At 38.0% G+C, this 23,977-nt stretch overlaps 1 protein-coding gene across 1 annotated transcript in view; it reads left to right on the top strand.

Annotated features, from left to right (window-relative positions):
- Window positions 1-23,977, top strand: part of DOCK4 (dedicator of cytokinesis 4) — a 530,301-nt gene that overhangs the window by 267,033 nt on the left and 239,291 nt on the right. Inside the window, exons 9-10 of the mRNA XM_049782931.1 lie at window positions 17,743-17,824; window positions 18,590-18,650. Of these exons, the coding sequence (XP_049638888.1) occupies window positions 17,743-17,824; window positions 18,590-18,650 (143 nt within the window). The remainder of the gene's footprint in view (window positions 1-17,742; window positions 17,825-18,589; window positions 18,651-23,977) is intronic.

Here is a 23,977-nt window from a genome sequence, read left to right as displayed (position 1 = left end):
GAGCTGTGCCGTTTCTATGTCTGGGATCCAGGGTTCAAGGCTGGTTGAATGGTATCTAATCACCTGAGGTCTAAGTTGATTCCACATGACATATTTTCAAGGTAGGAGATAACCCTGTATTGTAAACAACTATGAGTTCCTATCTCTAGTAGATAAGAGCTCTTTTTTTTTTTTTTTTTTTTTTTTTACTATGTAAGATTTCCCCTTTATTTAGTGTGCCTTTGCAGGGGGAAGTGGTGCTCCATTATATGTCGGAGTATTTGGGGTGGACAGAGTGAGTAACAGAGATAGGTCACATACCCAAAGACGATTAAAAAAAAAAAAAAAAAAAAAAAAAAGGAAATAAAAGTGTATGTGCCCACAAATGTATATGTAAGGCAGACATTTAAATAAATAAGTTAATTAAAAAATATAAAAAAATTAAAATGAGTTAGCGAAGTTTTTAAAGGACCAATGTGGTGCAAAAGACTACTTTGCATTTGGGAGAGAACAGGTAAAGAGTTGGTGTATTACAGGTCTTATGCCTATGTTGGAAGTACAGTTTTCCCATTGTCTTTTGGATTTTTCTTGTGGTGTGTGGGTTCCCAGGCATCTTCCAATCACACCCCCTGCCCCCCTTCAGATTGGTAAAAATTTGCAGCTGGGAGGTCTTGGAAGAGTTCTTGCATTGGGGATACTATTGGACCTAAGTCCGGTTTCAAGAAACAGTCCATGTTAGGGGGAGTTGGTAGGGAGGGTCTCGCAGCATGTGTCCACAGGGGAGTTGGCTGTCTTTTCTTGCAGGAGACGATGTGTGGGTTCGGTTGGGTGTCCCCTCGCCTGGGTGCTGGGTACTGGTTCATTGGGTAGGAGGTCGATCTTGATGCCTAAAAGATTAAGGACTGAGGGTGGAGAGTTTTAATATGGTGGGAGATCTGGATGGGATTGAGGGGTGAAGGGATAGTTGGATTTCCGGGGGGGAGAAAGGGGAAGATATATGGGAGGGGTATGAAGGAAGAGAAAAGAGAAAATACCGTAGAAAGGGAGAAGAGAAAGGGAAAAAAGTAAAGAGAAGAGTAGAAGAGAAAAAGAAAAGAGAAAAAAAATAGAGAGAAGAAAGGAGAGAATAGCAAGGGAATGCTGGTTTGGTTGAATGTGTTCGATGACTAGAGCCTGTAGTTTAGGTCTGTACATCGCAGGTACTGCTTTGGTGGTCTGACTGGTCACGTGCTTCGATTCCTAAAAGAAGGTTTAACCTAGAGGTAAAGTGAATGTTAAAGAGTTTTCTCGTGGCCGTCTCATAGTGCAAGCAAGGTATGGTATCTCGTGTGGTATCCCGAGTTGCCATCTTAGTTTGTCCGCCCTTTGCATCTAAGGGCGCCTGTGGAAAGAAAAGCTGAGAGGTTATTTTTAAAATATAGTAAGGTAAAGGGATTAAAACGTAGTGTTATGGTATGTTGCCATTGCATTACGTGATTTCCCGCGGTGTTCTATACTTGTGTTCCTGTTTACGATCTCTAAGGGATTATTGTGGGCCTTTGTTGTAGGAGTCTGGTTACATACCTGTTCTCTCCATGTTGCTGTTTCTGTTGTTGCTGTTTTCTTTGTGGTATAATGTGCAGTCAAGAGTTTGCATTGTTCCTTTTTCATGTATTTTGGACACTGCTCCCACGTATATGTTGACTATTACAGTGATCGGAGTTTCTACCCTGTTAAACCCTGTTATATGATTGTTAGGTATTAGTTGTGTATAAAATATATGTTCTAGGTGTTTCAGAATAGTGCTACCATTCTGTGTTTATCTTTTGTCTTCTGGCTTACTTCGTTTAACATAACATGATCTAGGTCCATCCACGTTGCTGCAAAGTCTGTGATTGTATCATTTCTAACTGCCATGTAATATTCCATTGTGTATATGTACCACATCTTAATGATCCATTCATCCGTTGTTGGACACCTAGGTTGGTTCCAAGATTTGGCTATTATACTGAGTGCTGCGATAAATAGTGGGGTGCATATGTATTTTGGAATGAATGTCCTTCCATCTTGTGGGTATATGCCTAGGAGGGCAATTGCTGGGTCAAATGGCAGCTCAATTCTGAGTTCTTTGAGCACTCTCCAGACTTTCCTCCATAGGTGTTGGACTAGGGGACATTCCCACCAGCAGTGGATGAGAGTTCCTTTCATACTGCATCCCCGCCAACAAAGGTTGTTTCCATTATTTTTGATGTGGGCCATCCTCACTGGTGTAAGGTGGTATCTCATTGTTGTCTTGATTTGGATCTCCCTGATGATGAGTGAAGGTGAGCATGTTTTCATGTGTTTGTTGGCCATCCTTCTGTCTTCCTCAGAGAAGTGTCTATTCATTTCATCTCCCCATTTTTTTATAGCTTTGTTTGCTTTTGGGGGGCTCAGCTTTCTGAGTGCTTTGTATGTTCTAGATATCAGCCCTTTATCTGATATGTCGAGTGAAAAGATTTTTTCCCATTCTGTTAGCTGTCTTCTTGCGTTAAGCAGGGTTTCTTTTGCCATGCAGAAGCTTTTTAGTTTGATGTAGTCCCATTTGTTTATATTTGATGCTAACGTTCTTGCCATTGGTGCTCCATTCTCAAAGACCTTTTTGATATATAGGTCTTTGAGTGTTCTGCCTATTTTATTCTCAATAAACTTTATGGATTCGGGTCTGATTTCAAGGTCTTTGATCCACTTTGAGTTGATTTTTGTATAAGGAGTAAGGTATGGGTTGATTTTCACTTTTGTACATGTGGTTTTCCAGTTGTACCAACACCATTTGTTGAATAGGCTTTCTTTGTTCCATTTCAGATTCTTGCCTCTTTTATCAAATATTAGTTGGCTATATACCTGGGGGTTTATGTCTGGGAATTCTGTTCTGACCCACTGGTCTGATGTCCTGTCTCTGTTCCAGTACCATGCTGTTTTGATTACTATGGCTTTATAGTATAGTTTCAAGTTAGGTAAGGAGATGCCTCCCAGCTTCTTGTTTTTCAGTATTTGTTTGGCTATCCTGGGTCTTTTGTGGTTCCAGATGAATTTTGTGAATGCTTGTTCTAATTCTTTAAAGAATTGTGTCTGGATTTGGATAGGGATTGCATTAAATCTATATAGGAGTTTGGGTAGGATAGTCATTTTGATTATGTTAATTCTACCTATCCATGAGCATGGGATGTTCTTCCATTTCTTTAGATCATCTTCAATTTCTTTCTGGAGTGTTTTGAAGTTTCCCTGGTATAGGTCTTTCACTTCTCTTGTAAGGTTGATTCCTAGATACTTGATATTTTTTGATACTATCTTAAATGGAATTGTATTTTTAATCTCTCTCTCCTCAACTTCATTGTTTGTATATAGAAACGCTACTGTCTTTTGTGTATTGACTTTGTAACCAGCCACTTTGCTGTATTGGTTAATTGTTTCTAGGAGTTTTACTGTGGACTCTTTAGGGTTTTCGATGTATATCATCATATCGTCGGCAAAGAGAGATAGCTTGTGTTCCTCTTTCCCAATTTGAATTCCTTTGATTTCCTTCTCTTGTCGGATTGCTATTGCTAGGACTTCTAAGGTTATATTGAATAAGAGTGGAGAGAGTGGACAGCCTTGCCTAGTTCCTGATCTTAGTGGGAATGCTTCTAGTTTCTCACCATTGAGTATAATGTTGGCTGTAGGCTTTTCATAGATAGCTGTAACTATCTTGAGGAAGGTTCCTTCTAACCCTATTTTGCTGAGTGTCTTTAACATGAAAGGATGTTGGATTTTGTCAAATGCCTTCTCTGCATCGATTGATATGATCATGTGGTTTTTGTCTTTCATGTTGTTGATGTGGTGTATAATGTTGATTGATTTGCGTATGTTGAACCAACCTTGCATTCCTGGGATGAATCCCACTTGATCGTGATGTATGATCTTTTTGATGAAGTGCTGGATTCGGTTTGCTAATATTTTATTGAGTATCTTTGCATCTATGTTCATTAGTGAGATTGGTCTGTAGTTTTCTTTTTTGGTAGTGTCTTTGCCTTCTTTGGGAATGAGTGTGATATTAGCCTCATAAAAGGAGTTGGGGAGGATTCCTGTTTTTTCTATGGTTTGGAAGAGCCTATGGAAAAGTGGTAGTAACTCTTCTTGAAATGTTTGATAGAATTCACCTGTAAATCCATCTGGGCCTGGGCTTTTGTTCTTAGGGAGTTTTTTTAATTACATCTTCAATTTCCTCTGAGGTGATTGGTCTGTTTAGGATTTCTAGATCTTCCTTTTCCAGTCTTGGAAGAGGGTGTTTTTCCAAGAATCTATCGATTTCTACTGGGTTCTCTAGCCTAGTTGAGTATAGTTGTTCATAATATGATCTCATGATATGTTGTATTTCTTGGGGTTCTGTTGTAATCTCTCCCCTTTCATTTGTGATCCTATTGATTTGGGTGTTTTCTCTCTTTTTTTTGGTGAGTTTTGCCAGTGGTTTGTCTATCTTGTTTATTTTTTCGAAAAACCAACTCCTGGTCTCATTGATTTTTTGTATTGTTTTCTTGGTTTCTATGTTGTTTATTTCTGCTCTGGTTTTTATTATTTCTTGCCTTCTGGATGTGGTTGGACTTCTCTGTTGCTGATGTTCCAATTCTTTGAGGTGATCTTTTAAACTGTTGGTTTTGTTATTTTCCTGATTCTTGACATAGGCCTGAATTGCTATGAGTTTCCCCCTAATTACTGCTTTTGCTGTGTCCCATAAATTTTGACATGTTGTCTCTTCATTGTCATTTGTCTCAAGGAATCTTTTTATTTCTTCCTTGAGTTGTTCTTTGATCCAGCTGTTGTTGAGCAGCATGTTGTTTAATCTCCAGGTATTAGTTTTTCTCCATTGCTTCTTCTTGACCTCAATTTTGAGCTCTGTGGCATAGTGATCTGAGAGGGTACTTCTAATGATCCTTACCTTTGTGGTCTTATATAGGTTGGCTTTGTATCCTAATATATGGTCTATTCTGGAGAAGGTTCCATGTGGGCTTGAGAAGAATGTGTATTCTGCTTTCTGGGGGTGGAGGGCTCTATATAAGTCTATTAGCCCTAAATCTTCTAATTTTTCATTCAGAGCTCTTATTTCTTTGCTATTTTTCTGTTTGGTGGATCTGTCCAGTGGTGATAGTGGAGTATTGAGGTCCCCTGCTATTATCACATTTCCCTTCATGTGTTTCTCCAGGTTTGCCAGTAGTTGCCTCACATATTTTGCTGGCTCTACATTAGGTGCATAGATATTGACCAGGGTTAGTGTTTCTTGATCTAATGTTCCCCTGATCAGTAAGTAGTGACCCTCTTTGTCTCTGATCACTTTCTTGAGGTTGAATGCAATTTGGTCTGATATAAGAATTGCTGTCCCTGCTCTTTTTTGTTTTCCATTGGCCTGAATAATCACTTTCCATCCTTTTATTCTAAGCCTGTGCTTATCCTGCATCTGTAGGTGTGTTTCTTGCAGACAGCAGAAGTCCGGTTTATTTTTCCTAATCCAGTTCTCTACTATGTGTCTTTTAATTGGAGAGTTTAGTCCGTTAACATTTAGGGAGATTATTGAGAGAGAGGATTGTTGTGTAGTTGTGTTGTGTAGGGTGGTTTTTGTTACAATCGGGGGTTTGGATTGTGTAATTCGTCTTTGAGTAAGTCGTTTAGGATCGGTTTTGTTTGCACAAATAGTTCAAATTCGTTCTTGTTTGAGAATGTTTTTAGTCTATCCTCCCATATGAATGTAAGTTTTGCTGGGTATTGGACCCTAGGTTGGAAATTTCTTTCATTCAGTCGTTTAAATATGTCATTCCATTGTCTTCTTGCTTGAATTATTTCAAATGGGAGATCTGGTTTGATTCTTATGTCCCTACCTTGGTACTTGAGGTTTCTTTTCTTCCTTATTGCTTTAAGGAGTTCTTCTTTCTCTTTGTTTTTTGCCAATTGGATTACCATGTGTCTTGGTGTTTGTTTATTGGGGTCTATCTTATTGGGAACTCTTTTTATTTCCTGTATTGGCATTGCAGTATCCTTCCAGAGGGTGGGGAAGTTCTCCGCTATTATCTCTCTGACTACTTGTTCTTCCCCTTTCCCTACTTCCTCCCCTTCTGGTATACCCACAATTCTTAGGTTGTTTCTTTTGTCCTTTTTCATTAGATACTGGACCTTTCCTTCCAGTGCTTTGCCTTTTATTTCTTTGTTGGTTTCTTGATCATTTTTTGTTTGCAGTTTTCCTTCGAGTTCTTCAATGTGTTTCTCCAATTCTGTGTTTCTGCTTGTAAGGCTTGTTACTTTGTCTGTTAATTCCTTCACTTCTTTTTGTATGGAATCTCTCATGTTCTTTAACATTTCTTCTTTAATTTGGCTGATTTGTTCATCCATAGATTTCTTATACTCGATAGCTAGGGTTTCTCTAATTCCTTTTATTAATTCTTGCATTTCCTTCCTCATGGCTGCTTTTAGGTCTTCATCGCGTGTATCTGTGTATTTTGGTGGACTTGGAAGCTTGCAAGAGTTTGTCACCATATCTCCAGATATTAGTGATTTCCTTGATTTACGCATATTTCTTTGTATTTAATGGTGTGTTTTAGGGTGCTGTGCTTCTAATTTTCACCTGTTTTGATCCCCTGTGGTGTGGGAGTTGGTTCCCTCCCTGAGGGTGGTTCTAGAGGGACTTTTGGGTGAACTCGCTGAGGTTTTGATCCTCCTGTACTCTTTATGTGGCCTGGTTAGTTGTTTTCCTCTTTTGTTGGCAGCTAGTACTGGCCCTTTCCTGACCACAGTGGTGGGGGGCACTGTTTCTCCTCTCCTTTTTCTCCTCTCCTCTACTAGTTGGAAGTCAGTCTTCCTCTTTATTCCTGTCAGCAGGTGTAGTTCCGCTTCTGGCCACACTGGTTGCGGGCGCTGTTGAGCCTGACTCTCTGTTCCCTCCCTTATCTGGGGGTCAATGAAGCTCTGCTCCTCCGAGTTACCGCGGAAGAAATTCCCCCAGTCAAGCCCTCCCGGTAGCTGCTCTCAGCCCTAGGGGGGGTCTCAGGTCCACTCTGGGGCTCGGGGCTAGGTTGCTCTAGGTTACGTAAAGGTCCAGGGGGCAGGCCCAAGCTCACCTAGTCTATTCGTCCCACCTGTCCCAGCTGGGCAGGTGACTCCGGCCCACTAGGTACTAGGGAATGTCCTCCCCTGTCCACGCTCGGGTCAGGTGGGATGAACTCTGGGGCCTGGAAGTTGAGGCAACGGGTGGTGTGGTCTCTGTGCCAACAAGCTGGCCTCTGCAGTCTATGGGGGGGGGGGGTCGCGCGCAGGGTGGCTGGCGGCTGCGGGTCGTCCACGTGTGAGCGCCCTAAAACAGTGCACTCACCAGGGACGCCGGGGTTCCCTATTCCCCGTTGGCGCGGCTGGCCTCTGCAGTCTATGAGGGGGGGGGGGCGCGCGCAGGGTGGCTGGCGGCCGCGGGTTGTCCACGTGTGAGCGCCCTAAAACAGTGCACTCACCATGGACGCCGGGGGTTCCCTACTCCCCGTTGGCGCGGCTGGCCTCTGCAGTCTATGAGGGGGGGGGGTCGCGCGCAGGGTGGCTGGCGGCCGCGGGTTGTCCACGTGTGAGCGCCCTAAAACAGTGCACTCACCATGGACGCCGGGGTTCCCTACTCCCCGTTGGCGCGGCTGGCCTCTGCAGTCTATGAGGGGGGGGTCGCGCGCAGGGTGGCTGGCGGCCGCGGGTCGTCCACGTGTGAGCGCCCTAAAACAGTGCACTCACCATGGACACCGGGGTTCCCTACTCCCCGTTGGCGGCGGCTGGCCTCTGCAGTCTATGAGGGGGGGGTCGCGCGCAGGGTGGCTGGCGGCCGAGGGTCGTCCACGTGTGAGCGCCCTAAAACAGTGCACTCACCATGGACGCCGGGGTTCGCTATTCCCCGTTGGCGCGGCTGGCCTCTGCAGTCTATGAGGGGGGGGGTCGCGCGCAGGGTGGCTGGCAGCCGCGGGTCGTCCACGTGTCGTATACTTTTTTTTTATAATTACTTTCCTTAAGCACCATGGTTATAAAATTGTTTATAATTGAGTTTCTGTCATAGAATGTACGCCACCAATCACCAGTACACTTTTCCTGCCACTAATGTCCCCAGAATTTTGCTGGGTTTTAGCTGCACATATTTTTCCCGATGCATATTTCCTTTGATTAATATAAATGACCTTTGGTTCCTCATATAACCTTTTTCAGTTTAAAGTCTGTGTTCTCTGATACTAGTATGGTAAACCCTGCTTTTTTTTTTTTTTTTTTTTGAGAATTGTTTGACTTTGAGTCTATGGTCAGACATTTAAATGTGTTTCTTGCAGGCAGCAGAATGTTGAGTTCAATTTTCTAATCCATCCTGCCACTGTGTCTCTTAATTAGTTCATTTAGCCCATTGACATTGAGAGAGATTCTTATCATGGAGTTTTGTGCCATCTGCCTGCAGGAGTTTGGTGATTTGTGCAATTCATCTTGTCTCAAAGTAGACCCTTAAGGTCTTCTTTTGAAGATGGTTTTGAGTGTATTTTTGTTTTGTTTTGTTTTAATCTGAAAAGTGTGAAGTTGTTTGTCATTCCTTCAAATTTGAATGAGAATGTGCATGACAATCTTGTAAGGAATTCATTTCATTGGGTTTTGTTTGTAAAATTTTAATTGTAAATCTGCTATAAATTTTACAGATGTTTCTTTATATATGATGTCTTCTTTAATCTTGCTATTTTCAGTATTCTGTCTCTATCTATGGTTTTCATCCTTCTGATTAGGATGTATCCTAGCCTATTTTTATTTGAATCTCTTTTGAGTCTCATAGATCTGGGTGCATGCATTCTCTAGCTCTAGGAACTTCTCAACAGAGTTGTTTTTGACTGTTGCTTACCCAGGAAGGGTTCCAAGTTTTCTGGGACCACGCTGATTTTTGTTATGCCTCTTGAGTTCATCCTAAAGTTTTCTTGTGAGCTGTTTGTTTATTTTGAAACCTTTTTCTTTTTTTCATCTTCTGCTATCTGCACCTCCTCTTGGAACTCACTCATTTTGTCATCAGCAGCTGTTACTCTGCTGGTGATGCCTTCTAATGAATATTATATTATAACTACCAAGTTTTTCAGTTCTGTCATTTGTAATTTTCCCATTTCTGCTCTTATATCCTCTTTGTTTTCATCAGCAGTCAGTTCCTTTGTTTCTTTTATCTCATTAAACGTCATAAGCATTTCCATCCTGAACTCCTTTTCAGAGCAATTAAGTAGGAGGCTATTACTGATTGAGTCCTTAGGATTACAGCCTTCATCCACTACCCATGGTGAAGATATATGCTGCTTTACCATGAATCCTCACTTACCTCTTCAGCTTCAATTTCAGCATTTCCTTCACTGCTAGAGACATCTCTGGGGCACTGTCTTGAGAGAGGGAGATTAAGAAACTCTGACTCCTGTCCTTTGGATGGAGCCACATTTTGTGGCATGTCAGCACCCTCTATAGCTGCTTTCTATGTTCTTTTCCTCTCCAGGTGAGTTCTTCATCAGGGTGCACTTAGAGTGTGGCCACAGGAAGAAAGTGGCCTCAAGGTGTGCTTGCAGACCTGCTTTTGGAAAAGACACTGACTTATGACCTTTCCAGAATTTATTTTCTATTGTTAACCAAAAACTCTTTTCTTAATATCTTTATTTAAACACCGTGATTACAAACATGGCTGTATTTTAAAAATTTATTTTTTCTAAATATACTGCCCTCAGAATTCAGGTTTCACTCCTCACTCTACCCTCGGGATCACTTCTTGTAGGCTCCTTGTGGTACCAGGGATAAAACTTAGAGTGACTATTTGCTCTATCCTCTGCACTATTGCTTCAACCTACTGAAACCACTTAATATTTAAGACAAGAATATTTTTAAATAGGTAGAATTTCTGTACCATCTTGTTGGTTACCAGTAGGTATTTTCATTTCATAAAGAATCTGACTACAGTTCCTCGAGCAATTGTACCTACATTGTCAGTGCCTAAAACTCCTTTTCAAACTTTTGAAATATAAAAATCCCTTTAAAAAAGTAATGTTCTCATATGCAATTAAAATTTATATGTTGATTTATCGATTTTTGTAGTTCATTTATTTAAGAAAAGTAATGGGGGTGGCAAAGAGATGGTATAGCATGTAGGATGCTACTAGCTGCCTAAGTGACCAACCCAAGTTCAATTCTCTGCACCCTGTAAGGTGCCTCAAGCACCACCAGGAGTGATACATGAGTGCAGAGCAAGAAGTAAACCCTGAACACTCGTAGTGTGGCCCAGAAATCAAAATATTAAAAAAGTCCCGTTCCTTAAAAAATCACATGTATTCTTTGAGACATTGCATTTAATGATAATTTAGAAAATTGTTATTTTCAACTCTGTAATCATAATTAATAATGTATCAGTAAGATGTTGTATCTGTCAGCAAGCTAAAAGAGGAATTTTGAGCTTGGTTTATTTTCCATTTAAAAAAGAACTTGGGGAATGGGTCTGAGAAACAGTATAGTGGGTAAAACTTTTGCCTTGTGCCTACGTGTTCCTGGTACAAATCCTTGCACCACAGATTGTCCCCCAAGCCTTGCCAGAAATAATCCTGGAGTACAGACCTAGGGTAAACCTTAAGCATAGCCAGTGTGCCCCCCAATAAAAAAATGAAATACACATTTTTGAGATTGTAGATGTAAAGATTTATCCCATCTACAGTTTTTGCAGTACTTGAATTTTGGAAGTTGCCATTCCATTTTTTTAATACAGATGCTTTTTTAATACATTTCTTAATACAGATGCTTTCCCTAGCAAAAAGGTACTGTTAGAAAGGTCAGAATAATCAAAATTAAATAGATCAGAGTAATTCCACACCCCCACATGAAATGTCAGCATTTACAATGATCAAATTATTTAAATTCCCAGAACAATAAGCATAAGACATTCTCTTCTGACTTCACAGTCCCATTTTTATGGATCAGACAGATACAGAAATACCCTACTTTGTTATTTCTTTAGAAAATTGTTTTCTAGTGAAGTTTTAAATCAGTTCTCCAGAAACAGATATAAGCAAGTATCTTCCTATTGTTCAAACAGTACAATGTACTATTTCTAAGAATTGTATTGAATGTTTGACTAATACTTTTTGACTATTTCTAAAAATTTTACTACTGTTTTTCCTACATCAGTGTGGATTTAAAATTTGTCTTTAATGTATCAGTCAATTGCTTGGTTTGATATTAGAAAAGTCAATATTAAACTCTAAGTAATCTCTTATATTGCTTATGTATAACTTTAAAAAATCATTGCTTTCTTTGATTTTTAACATTTCAAGAAGAGTTCTGGTTCAGATATTTATTCTTTGAAAAGAAATATAACATAGTGTGGTTTTAAATTATCTTCATTACTAAGAAAGAATCAGTTCTATGTTTAAGATTGCTAATACAATAGCTATATTTTTCAAAAACTACCTTTCCCTTGTATTATTTAACAAAAGCCGAACTCCTGCCCTGTTCAAATAAAATCATCACATAACACCAAATATTTGTAAAGTGAATCTTAGCTTTAGACATTAAAATTGAAAAAAAATAATTTTGTTTATTTACTGATTAGGAAAACTGCTATGGAAACCCTAGTATCAAGGATCATCGCCTTCCCGTTTCCATTTAATCATCAAGGATCATCGCCTTCCCGTTTCCATTTAATCAGAGAAGCTCATGACCCTTATGTTGCTTCAGTTTTAAAATTAGAAAGCACATTAATAGCCTTATCTAGGAAGTCTTGCTTCAGTGGTTGCTTTCATTTATTGCCAAAAGAAGCTATCATTTGTATCAGTCCTTAGATTGGGAGAAGAAAGGGAGAAAGTCTTTGACTCAAAGATGTCCAGTATTTCTTACCTGTTTTCTGATATTGATAATTTTTGTAAACGACGGGCAACAGTTACTACTTTGTGGGGCTTGGGCATTGGTACCAGACGGTCTTCTTTAAATGACTGGATTGCTAAATACATTAGAGGATTTTAAAGATTCATGCTGACTTAGTAGATCAGAATCTCTAGCTTGGGCCTTGGCTTAATACAGATAACTAGAATGTTGATTATAACTGAGCTAGGATACCTTGTAGGAGAAGGCTAATAAACACTTTTATTTGTGGCTGATCTTTATTGCATCATTTTGTGCCATCGTGCTCATCAGAGCTCCAGCAGACACCTTCCTTTCACTTCCCAGAATATCTTTCAAGAATGCTTCTGGCGTGAAACTACAGTACATTAGAATGGTGTTACTACAATACTGTTGCCCAAGTTTTTCTGTATTAAATTGTGCTTTACCAACTGTTCATAGAATAAACATAGAACAGTTCCCCACACACAGACATTGGATGGATCTTGGGCCATTAGTCATAAGATATTTGAGAAAGAGTAGAAGAAGTGCCTCTGGAGCACTTGAAATCACCTAATATTTGTATTTGGATAAAGAGTCTGGAGTCAGCATGGCTGAACTGTGCTCTTAATGTATGATTCTGCAGTAATTCTGGGGCTGGCATGGAGAGGGTCCCCTGAGATGGTTCCCTTTCCTTCTTGCTCCCTCTGTTCCTCCTTGGCTCCTGGTGTCTTCCTTTGTTCTTACTCTGTGTGAATAGATATTCCCCCCACCCAGCATTGTATTTGTTGCTTCTTTAAACATATTTACATGGAGTATTTTTTAGATAAAAATTGTTTTATGGGGTCAGAGCAGTGGTGCAAGTGGTAAGGTGTTTGCCTCGCACACGCTAACCTAGGATGGATCGCAGCTCAGTCCCCCGCTGTCCCATATGGTCCCCCAAGCCAGGAGAGATTGCTGAGTGCATAGCCAGGAGTAATCCGTGGGCATCACTGGGTATGGCCCAAAAAAGCAAAAAAAAAAGTTTTATGAAGCACAAATATGAAATAATTGGCTAGTTCAGTTGTGTTGTTGTTGCTGTTCTTACCGCTGTTTTTGAGCTGTGCCTGCCTATGCTCCGAGCTTATTCTTGACTCTGTACTCTGATCACACTTCCTGTTACTTAGTTATGATACTGAAAATCAAACCTCAATCAGGCAAGGAAAAAGCCTTACACTGTGCATATTTCTCTTGCCCCATTTCAAAGGTATATGAAAGTTTTAGAAGAAGGTATGCCAAAATAAATACAATTGTCTTTCCAGTTTTCCTCTGCCCTAAAAGGCACATAATTATGTAATTCATATTAGTTATGAAAATGTAATATTTGTCATTTCAGAATCTGAAATGCAGCTCTTTGGGTCTTTTGCTCTGAAATTATTTGCTGTTTAACTCATTAACTGGTTACTGTTTGGCAGAAGAAAAATTGGTTTGTGTGTGTGTGTCATCAAATTAATATAAATTATTTTTAACATTGTCTGCACATGTTTTCTCTTTTCATTTAAAAGAATTGGGGGGGGGGCAGAGAGATAGCATTGAGGTAGGGCGTTTGTCTTGCATGCAGAAGGGTGGTGGTTTGAATCCTGGTGTCCCATACAGTCCCTTGAGCACTGCAGGGTGTGACCCCCCCACCCAAAATATTATTTTTGGTTCTGTTTTGTTTTGGGGTCACACACAGTGACTCTCATGGGTTACTCCATCTATATGCTCAGAAATCACTCCCAGCTCAGGGGATCATATGGGACTCCAGCTCCAGGAATCCAACCGAGGTCTGTCCTGTGTTAATCATGTGCAAGGCAAACACCCTACCACTGTGCTATCACTCTGGCCCTAAGAATTTTTTTTTTATTGAAATGACTTTTCTATCCATAGGATTTGTCTGTAGTCTGTTTTTAACTCCCTCCAGTAAAGCTGAATATTCTTCATGAAATGAGATCTGATGTAGTATAATACTTACACAATTATAATTCTATGTAAATTTTGTGAAACTAAAGTAGTAGCAGAGCAATAGTGATCTCTTCTAAATAGGTTGCTTAGAAAACAGTTGTTTTATTAATATATTGGTGGGTTTGTGAATATGCAATAGAATACTGTATCACAATTAAAGTGAAGATTGTGATATCTAGAAATCTGTTTACTTTTTTTGAAGGGGTGTTGGCACACACCTAGCAGTGCTCAGGGGTTACTCGTGGCTCTGCCATCCGGAATCACTCTTGGCAGGCTCAGGAGACCAGAAGGCAATTGCTTACTCACTGTACTATTGCTCTGCCCCATTTACTTTTGTTTTATTCATCTTATGTATATTTATTCATAATTTTTTACTTTACTTGTTTGTTTGTTTGTTTGTTTATTGGCTCTTGGGCCACACCTGGCGATTCTCAGGTGTCACTCCTGGCTCGTTGCTCAGAAATCACTCCTGGCAAGCTCAGGGGACCATATGGGATGCCACGAATTGAACTGGTCTATCCCACTTTGACCACATGCAAGGAAACACCTTACCTTACCTTACCGTTGTGCTATCTCTCCGGCCCCTATTCATAATTTTTGACTGATCTGTCAGAAAGTAATGTGAAATTCAATTCAAATGTTTTAGCAGAGATACAGAACTTCAATAAGTGCATTTTAGAAAGTACTAAGTTGGAACTAGAAAGATAGCACAGTGGATAGGAAACTTTTCTTGCATGTGGACTATAAAGACTGGATCCCTGAATTAGTATGCTGGAGGTGCTGGAAAGATATTAAAAGTGTTGCCATGCATGAAAGCAACACAGGTTTAATCTCTGACACCTCATGTGGTCCCCTGAATGACCCTTAAAAACAAAAATGCTGGGGCTGGAGAGATAGCACAGCAGTAAGGTGCTTGCCTTGCATGGAGAAGGATGATGGTTCAAATCCCAGCATCCCATATGGTCCCCTGAGCCTGCCAGGGGCAATTTCTGAGCTTGGAGCCAGAAGTAACCCCTGAGCACTGCTGGGTGTGACCCCCACCCCAAATGCTAAGTTGAATATATCCATAAGAAAATTAAAATGATCACATTGTTTATATTTAGGGCTAAAATATAATCTCTAAGTATTATATATCAGTGACTAATGTCTAAGAAGTAAAGCTAGATATCAGTCAATAAAGTTAGGATTATCTTTATAAACTAAGTCTTGCATTTGTTTAGTAAAACAGAGTCTTTCCTAAGTCACCTTTTTAGTTTGGGTTTTGTATTTTCCCCAAGGAGAAAAGTATAGGGAAGCATGATACTAGGAACTGTTTTAAAAGATGGAAAGTTTTAGTCAGAGAGACAGCAAGAAGGTAAGGCCTTGCATACAGAAAGACAGTGATTTGAATCACGGCATCCCATATGGTAGAAGGAAGGAAGGAAGGGAGGGAGGGAAGGAGGGAGGGAGGGAGGGAGGAAGGGAGTGAGGAAGAGAGGGAGGGAGGGAGGGAGGGAGGGAAAGTTAGAATTAATACTTCTTTTGATTCCTCTTAGTCTAACACCCAGGAAGGACAGAATCACCCTATGCTCATTAGACCAGGCAGAGTCTATTGATTGTTCCAAGCAGTTGAATGACTTCCCCCTTGTCTTAATATTAGGGAAATATTTAATTATTTGCTTCTGTTGAGCAGAGAAAGAATTTTCCTTAGAGCATTCACAGGAAGTTTAAGCATTTAAATCTAATTTATGACATGGAATTCCTACATTTTAGTTCTGTGAACCCTAAGAAAATTTGTTTTCCAATGGGCTTGACATTAAAATTTTCGTAATTGTAGGGACTGGAGAGATAGAATGGGGTAGGACTTTGCACATGGCCAACCAAGTTATATCTCCTGCATCCCTATGGTTCATCGAGCTTGCCAGAAGTTATTTCTGAGTGCAGAGCCAGAAGTAACTGCTGAGCACTGCTGGGTGTGGCCCCCACACAGAAAATTTTACAAGGTCAGAATGAAGGTATAATGAATTAATCTAGTGTATGCCAAATCCTTTCAACATGTTTTGAATGTAAGATTTTGTTATATTTAAAGTATAGTTAGTTCCTTTTTATACATTTCATTTTAATATATCCTAAATTTGAAATAGACAAAGTTTCTTTCAAGGGCTAGAGTGATAGTGCAATGCCTTGCATTGCCTTGCACTCAGATAAATTGAGTTCAATCCTCAGTATTTCATACTGAACACAGCAGAAGTAAAATGAAGAAACAAACAAACAAACAAACAAAAATTTTTCTTCCACTATTAAAGTCGCATAAGGTTCCTTTCTTTGAATGACATTTGGATACGATTAATTCTAATGAACTCATTCTTATTTTATTCTCAGTGTCTGTTTTGGATTATCCAATGAGAACTTTTAGCTTCACTTGAGAATCCTTACAGCATTTTCTGTTTATTCATTCTGCCTTTATCAGCCATTACTGTAATAAAAATAAGTCATGGGATGGAATTGCCTTCATATAAGTGTGTATAGGTTGCCCTCTCTTATGAAAGAAGACAAAAATAGTTATTATATAAGAAAAAGATTAGATTAAACCAGACTGAATCTGTTATAGTTAGCTTTCTAGATTTAGATTACAAAAGAATATTATGTTTCAATACAGCTATAAATTCAAGTCTATGTTGAGAGATCTGATTACAGTTCTCATTCCTTCAACTAAATGGGAAAAGGGAGAATTTGGATGATAGAGCCATTCTTTATGGTGAGGGGGAATAAACAGAGACTTTGTAGGTTCTGAGCCTTTCGTTAATGCCAACAACACCTTTGCTTGTTTGTTCTGTGGATTGAAACTACAGTGGTCTAGGCCATACCTTATGCTAATTTCACTTTCTCTGCATGATAGCTATGTATTCTTTGCCTGAGACACCAGCCATTTGATTCTATCAGGCACCAGGATATTGAAGTTCTGAAGCTCCTTATTGCTGGTAGATTAAATTTTCTTGGGATGTTACTCATTTATATTTTGATATATGAATGACTAGCCTCCCACATTACCTTAGATCTAAATGGTTTATAAGATTTATAGGATTGAATTGATAGCCAATGAGCAGAATTATTTGCTTGTTTATTAATCTAGGTGATACTGTATTTTTAAATGGAGACTATGGAAAGTTTGCCATCTTTTGGCTTTTCTGGAACAAGAAAGAAATCAAGTTTCACTTCTTGAGCTCTTTTTTTATGGTTGAACTGTTAAAAATTAAGAACAAAGGGATCATATTTCTAGTGAATAGTATGCATACAGAATAACGTTTTCTATTAAATAATGTGATATGAGGGGCCAGAGTGGTGGCACATCAGTAGGGCGTTTGCCTTGCACGTGGCTTAACTAGGACGGACCTTAGTTTGATCTCTGGCATCCCATATGGTCCCCGAAGCTAGGAGCGATTTCTGAGCACAGATCCAGGAGTAAACCCGGAGCATCACCAGGTGTGGCCCAAAAACCAAAAAAAAAAGACCAAAAATAAAAAAAGACCAAAATAAATAATGTGATATGTAATCTTAGGAATAAGCACACAAACATGTTTTATGTTTTAGTACACTTATTTTTACTTTTTAGAGTGGCAGTAAGAATTACAATAATAGATATCACTAATATAGTGCCTATTCTTAAAAACCTTACTTTTCTGTCCTATTTATAATTTTTAGCTCTTGCATTTGTTGCATACCCAGTATAAAAAAGACCTTAAGCAAATACTTGTATACTATACATACATGTATATTATGCATACATTCATATTAGATACACTCAATTCATATAAGCAAGTAAAATATCAAAATATTAAATTTAAATATTAAATAAAATATTAAATTTAACTCTTGGAAAGTGCTGTCTTTAAATATCAAATAATTTTCAAAATATCCAATACTTTTCTCTTGCAGTGAGAGGTTTTTCTTGCGACTGAATAGAAATGGACTTCCCAAAGCCCCAGATAAACCAGAGCGACATTGTTCTCTTTTTGTGGTAAGTGAATGGATTATGACCTTTAAATTGTACTTGATATTTTTAAAAGAGAAGTAAGTTATCATAGGAAAATATTGAATTTTCAAATAATAAACAAAATATAATATTCTCATAATTCTGAAATATGTTATTCATACATTTCTCCTTTTTGTGTGTGTGTGTGGTTTTTGGGTCACACCCGGCAGTGCTCAGGGGAAACTCCCGGCTCCATGCTCAGAAATTGCTCCTGGCAGGCACAGGGGACCATATGGGAAGCCAGATTCGAACTGATGACCTACTGTATGAAAGGCAAACACCTTACCTCGATGCTATCTCTCCAGCCCCACATTTCTTTTTACATTACAAATGTTATCACATGAATTTTGGATACATATCAGAATCTATTATGCTGTTGCCTAAGGTTTAATGGTGATATCGGTTGATATGATGTAGCTTACTAGATTTTTAGAGTGAGCGTGAGATTGAAACAAAAGTTTTCCTCAATATATTACTTTACCTCAGTAGAAACACAGTAAGGTTAATTGTAATTAACCCAGAAATGGTACCCCAGTATCACCAGGTATGATCTGTGAGTGAAGAACCAGGAATAAGTCCTAAGCAGAGGCATATATGGTCCCTAAAACAAACAAAAAAAATTAACATTCTTTTTAAAAACTATGTTCATCTTAGATCTTTCAATATTTTGAAAATAGCATATTCTGTCCTTTGGGTGCTTCTACATAAATGATAGATTTGAAATAACCAGTCTTTGTTTTTTTTTGGTAGGATTTGGGTAGCAGTGAGCTAAGAAGGGACATCTATATCATCGTTCACATAATTCGAATTGGTAGGTATAATACTTAGTAAATGTTGTTTGTTTCTCCTATGGATCAAAAAGAAGTCAAAATTAAATATACCTGGAATCATAGAATTGGGGGATTTAACCTTGGTCTCTCCAAATTACATGCGACCATACTTTTTTTCTCTTTCTGTGAAAGTCATTTAGTGATATACTATAGTTTCTGTTTAGTTTTGTTTATTTGGATACCTTAAACAAATTTGGTTTTTTAAAATGGGTGTTTATGGGCCAGAAAGATAAGTACAGCAGAAGTACTTTGCTTGGCTTGCATGTGGCAGACCCAAGTTTAATTCCCGGCATTCCATTTAGTTCCCCCAAACCCAACAGAAGTCATTCCTGAGAGATTCCTGAGTGCAGAGTTTATCATCTCTGAACTCTACCAGGTATGGCCCAAACCCCAAAATAATAATATATTCAATTGATGTTTATCTTTTAAAATTCTCAGTTTTTGATGAATCAAGCAGATTTAGGGCTGCTTTTTTTTTAAAGTTTATGAAAACTTTATAGCAGTTGCATTTGATTTAAGCTGAATGCTGTAGTGCATTATTATGAATCCAATAATAAGAGGTTTGTGAATATAATTTTCTCCACTTGTCATTAGTTTGTTTAAGTAACAAAGAAGTTCTCGAGTGGAAAATGAAAATGCCTTTCTAACTTTGTTGACCCTAGCTTTCCCCAAATTTGATTTCATTGTGGAAACGTTAATGTTTAATAACACCACACAGAACACATTTTCAATGTTCTTTGATGAACTTGCATAATGGAACCAAATGCAGTCTATAATTTTTGCTCATTAAATGGTCTCAAGCATTTTAAGATAGAGAAACAAGGTAAAATGAGGAACAGTCATACCATTTTTCACAAAGGGGTAATCAGCTAGTATTGGGAATTGGTTTAATAATTAACTGTAGTCTTTTACCTGTGAGCAAATAATGCTGCATGCTAGTAGCATTGTGCCATGGATCCTGCTTAGTTATCTTAATTTTTATACTCCTTTATTTCTCACACCTAGTAATAACATTATATTTTGAGATACCATAAGCATGCTTTCATTCCTGTATTTAACATTTCTTTTCAGAAAAACTCTCTTCTGAAAATCCATCTTAATTTTATGTTCTTTTTTTATGTGGAGGGCTAGTAGATATAGAAAAAGGTAAACTTTTCAGTTATGTTGAATTCTATTTTTATAAATGAATATAGGGGGAAAATAGGGAAAGTTAAATGCTAAAATTAAAGTGTATGTTACTGTGTCCTGTGTGTTTATAGATTAACTCCGTTCCTTCCGTTGTGACAGTGCTACACTGTTATATAATTTGTGAGGGTTTGTTGGATGTATACTATTCAATGACAACTTCCAATGATTCTAAACAAACTGGGCCAGTGGTTTCATTTTCCAAAGATGAAGGACTGCTTGGGCTCTGGCTGTGTTGCTAGGGACCAATAGGGCCAGACCCAGTGGGTACTCAGGAGCCTCCAGGGTATATCTTCAGGAATCCTGGATGAAGAGTTAAATTAATTTAAATTAGTTTAATTTAAATGAATTTAAATGTGAAACATCTATTATTTATGTAAATGTGACTTTAGACATATTCATGAAAATATTAATAAATTTTAAATATGATCTTTAGTATTAAAGAAAATAATTCTTTTAACTTGTAAGTGATGATGTACAGATTTCTGATTTCTTGTAGTAGAGGGACTGCATCCCCTGTTTACATATTACATTATTGTTGAGGAAGCTCAGCATTTCTCCCCATCAGAGGCTGTCTTCCCAGGACACATGGTCTTCAGCTGTGCAGATAACATTGTGAGTTGGAGCACAAACAGGCTATTCATGCTCCCTAGTTCTTAGTACCACATGGTCCCTCCAAACCATCCTGAACCCCCTAGCACCAACCCTAGCCCTCAAATAAACAAAACCAAACACATAATGTTTGATTAGCAAAGAATTATTAGTAAGATTTTGGAGATTATAAAGTCAGCAAAATGAATGTTAATTTTAAAATAACACTATCTTTGCACCCCAGTCTACTTTGCTCAGATTAGTGCTTCCTGAGATTATTGTGGAAAACATACTTCAAGGTCACATTCAGTCCTTCCAGTATACCTGAGGCTAAACAGAAAAATGATCTAAGATTCTTAGAAAGGTTAAGGTTTATTCTGTCTATAATAAAAGTAAGAGAGAATTTATGCACAGATAGATCTTATATTTTCTAGAATGGTCCTTGTGCCTGCATTCTTTTGAAATGAGCTCACTTACCTGCAATAGTTGCAGAAAGAGAGGGCACTAGTTCCTTCCTTCTGAGAACCAAAGCCTAGATCTTTAATTGGAATGAAGTAAAATGAGATAAATATGAGTAAGTTCATATTCTACTGCCCTTAGCACTAAAGTTTTTTCTATTTTAGTGTCTGCCTATTAATGTTTATAGCTGGTCACAGGATATTTTCAGCTTTTCCATTATTTTCTTCCTTCCCACTTAGAGAAATTTGAGCCAAACTATAATTTTTTTATTAATTAGAATTGCAAACACCAGGACTGGCATCAAATAGTCTTTACAGTGTAGTCCAAAGCTCAGATGCACAGATCCAGAAAAGAACTTCAAATTGAGTGTCAGAAGTTATGAGGAATATGTTTATGAGTTGAGCTTCATAGTTGTCAGGGTGAGAGAAACCTCAGTAAAAACTTCTGGGCAAGAGAGCATGTCCAGGGTCTCCCTTTTGAGGTAATCTTACCAAATCACATGGTTTCTCTTTATATGCAGTTAAGCTGAAATGATGGCACATAATCAGACTGCTGTGTGTGCCACACTTTGTTAAATGCCCATGAGTTTAGAGTTACAAGAATACTAGGAAGTAATTTTTAAAGTTCTTGGTCCTCAGCAATAATCTTCAATATCTTGGGTTTTTTTTGTTATTCTTAAATGTGTTTCCTTTAATTGTTTAATTTGAAATAGCATAATCCTGTTCAAATTCTACATTTGAAAGAAAATGGTTAAAAATGTTAACATTAATAATCTTTGTAAAGATTGAATTATATATTTATCTTAATATAGTCTAATACATAATAATAATAAATTGAAGTCTTTATTCAAACAATGGTCAAATGTAAATGGTTTTAAATCAATTGTAAAAGTAGTTAATAAACTACATGTAAAATTAAAAAGTGATTTGCAGGTGAATTTTATATTGGGACATAGATTATTATTTATCCACTTATTCTGTACTACAGATTATGAAAATATATCTGATTTTTTTACATTTTGCACATTAAAAGGCAACTAACTTATTTTGACCATTTTTTAGTTTTTATTCTAACTGATAAAATGGAAGTTTTGGATGGAATTTTGTATGCACTTTCCAAAAATGAAATATTGCAGATATTTTCCTTTACTACTGATGAATAAAAGCAAAACTGGTTACTATGACACCCTTCTATTTTCATTTTAACATTGAATCTTAGAAGTGCTAAAATATAGCTTTGCTTCAGAACTTCGTGTAGATATAAATAAGTCTCAATGCATTGCTAAAGTACCTGGAGTCAGATTTGCAGTCTTTAAATATTATTCCTGTTCAGGAGTTTTGTTTGGTAGTGCCCAGGACAGTGTCGAGAGGTAAGTGACCCCAACCATCAATGACAGAGACAGAAGGGGCAATCTGTTTGGCAGCACAGTGGAAATCATTGCAAAGTAAGCGACCTCCACCACCAAAGACTAAAGCAGAAAGGGATTCTGTTTAGAGGTGATCCAACAGTGTTGGAAGCTAAGCAACTCCCACCCCCAAGAACACTGGCAGAAGGAGGACTCTATTTGGAGGTGCCCGGGTCAGCATTGTCATGAGGTAAAGCAACTGCTACCACCAGGGACAGAGCCAAAAAATATGCAGCCACTCCACTCTGCTTTGTGATTGTGCATTTCTCATAGTTAATAAACCCCAGCATGTAGAAAATACAACAATGCAACAGGGACAATAGGGAAATAACACAATCCTCCACCATGCTTAGAGAATAAGATGATAGCTCTGATAACCTGAAAAGAACGAAACACCTATGTAACCTCCAGATAAGAATTTGAAAGAAAATATATGGAAGGAGGATGTTCATAGAACTCAAGGAAACCATGGAAAGAACTGAATGAGCCACAAATAAGAATCAAGAGGATATGAAAGTAGAAATGAGAATACTTCAAACTGAAATAACAAGACTGAAAAACTTGTTAGGCGAAATAAAAACCTCATTGAAAAGCCACTCCAGCTGAGTAACAGCACCTTAGGGAGAAGCACTGAACTGGAAGATGAGATGCATAACAACTTCATAAAACAGAAAAGATGGAAAAAGAGCCTCAAAACAAATGATCCTACAATGGAAAAAAAATCCTATATTTAGATCTTTTCATTCCCAGAAAACTGGATAAATATTTTTTTCCAATTCACGTTGATCATTCTCCAGGATAGACAACATGCTGGCCCATAAAACATACCACCATAAATCAAATGATAGGAATTATATGATATACCTTCTCAGATGGTAATGCACTGAAATTAGAAGTGAATTACAAACAGAGTAAAAACTTTAACACCTGGAAATTACTCAGCTCACTACTAAACAACCAGTGGTTCAGAGACAAAAGAAAATCAAAATATTCCTGGAAGCAAATGAGAACAGACACAAATTACCAGATTAATTTAATACAGCAAAAGTAGAACTCAATGGAAAATTTATGTCTTTTCAGACATTAATCAGAAAAGAAGAGAACTTTATAAATAACTTAAAGACATAGCGTATAAAATTGGAAAGTAATCAAAAATTGAACAAAAAAAGGAAGATAGAAAGAAATAGCAACGCTTATAGCAGAAATTAATGAACTGGAAATACAAAAATAATCCAAAATATTAGTAAAAGCAAAGCTTGTTTCTTTGAAAAAATAAAAAATATCAATAAACCACTAGCAATAGACAGAATTAGAAATGAAAAGGGGGAGATTACTACAGATACTACAGAAATTTAATGGGTAATCTGAGACTACTGAGAGAAACTTTGCCACAAAACATGAGAACCTGGAAGAAATGGGCAAATTTTTGGACTCCTATAACCTCCCAAGGTTAAGCTAAGATGATCTGGCATATCTGAACAGACCTTTCACCATTGACAAAAGCAAAATGGTAATCAAAAGTCTTCCCAAAATCAAAAGCCCTGGCCCACATGGATTCACTATCAAACCTTTCCAGATGCCCTACTGCCAATCTATTGAGACTTTCCTGGAAAATTGAAGAAACAGAAACACTCTCATAGTTTTTACAAAGTTACATGACCCTGATAA

The sequence above is a fragment of the Suncus etruscus genome, chromosome 1 (genome assembly GCF_024139225.1).
Source record: "Suncus etruscus isolate mSunEtr1 chromosome 1, mSunEtr1.pri.cur, whole genome shotgun sequence".
NCBI lineage: Eukaryota > Metazoa > Chordata > Mammalia > Eulipotyphla > Soricidae > Suncus > Suncus etruscus.
Note: the sequence above shows the minus strand (reverse complement) of the source record. Positions and strands in the feature narration are given on the sequence as shown.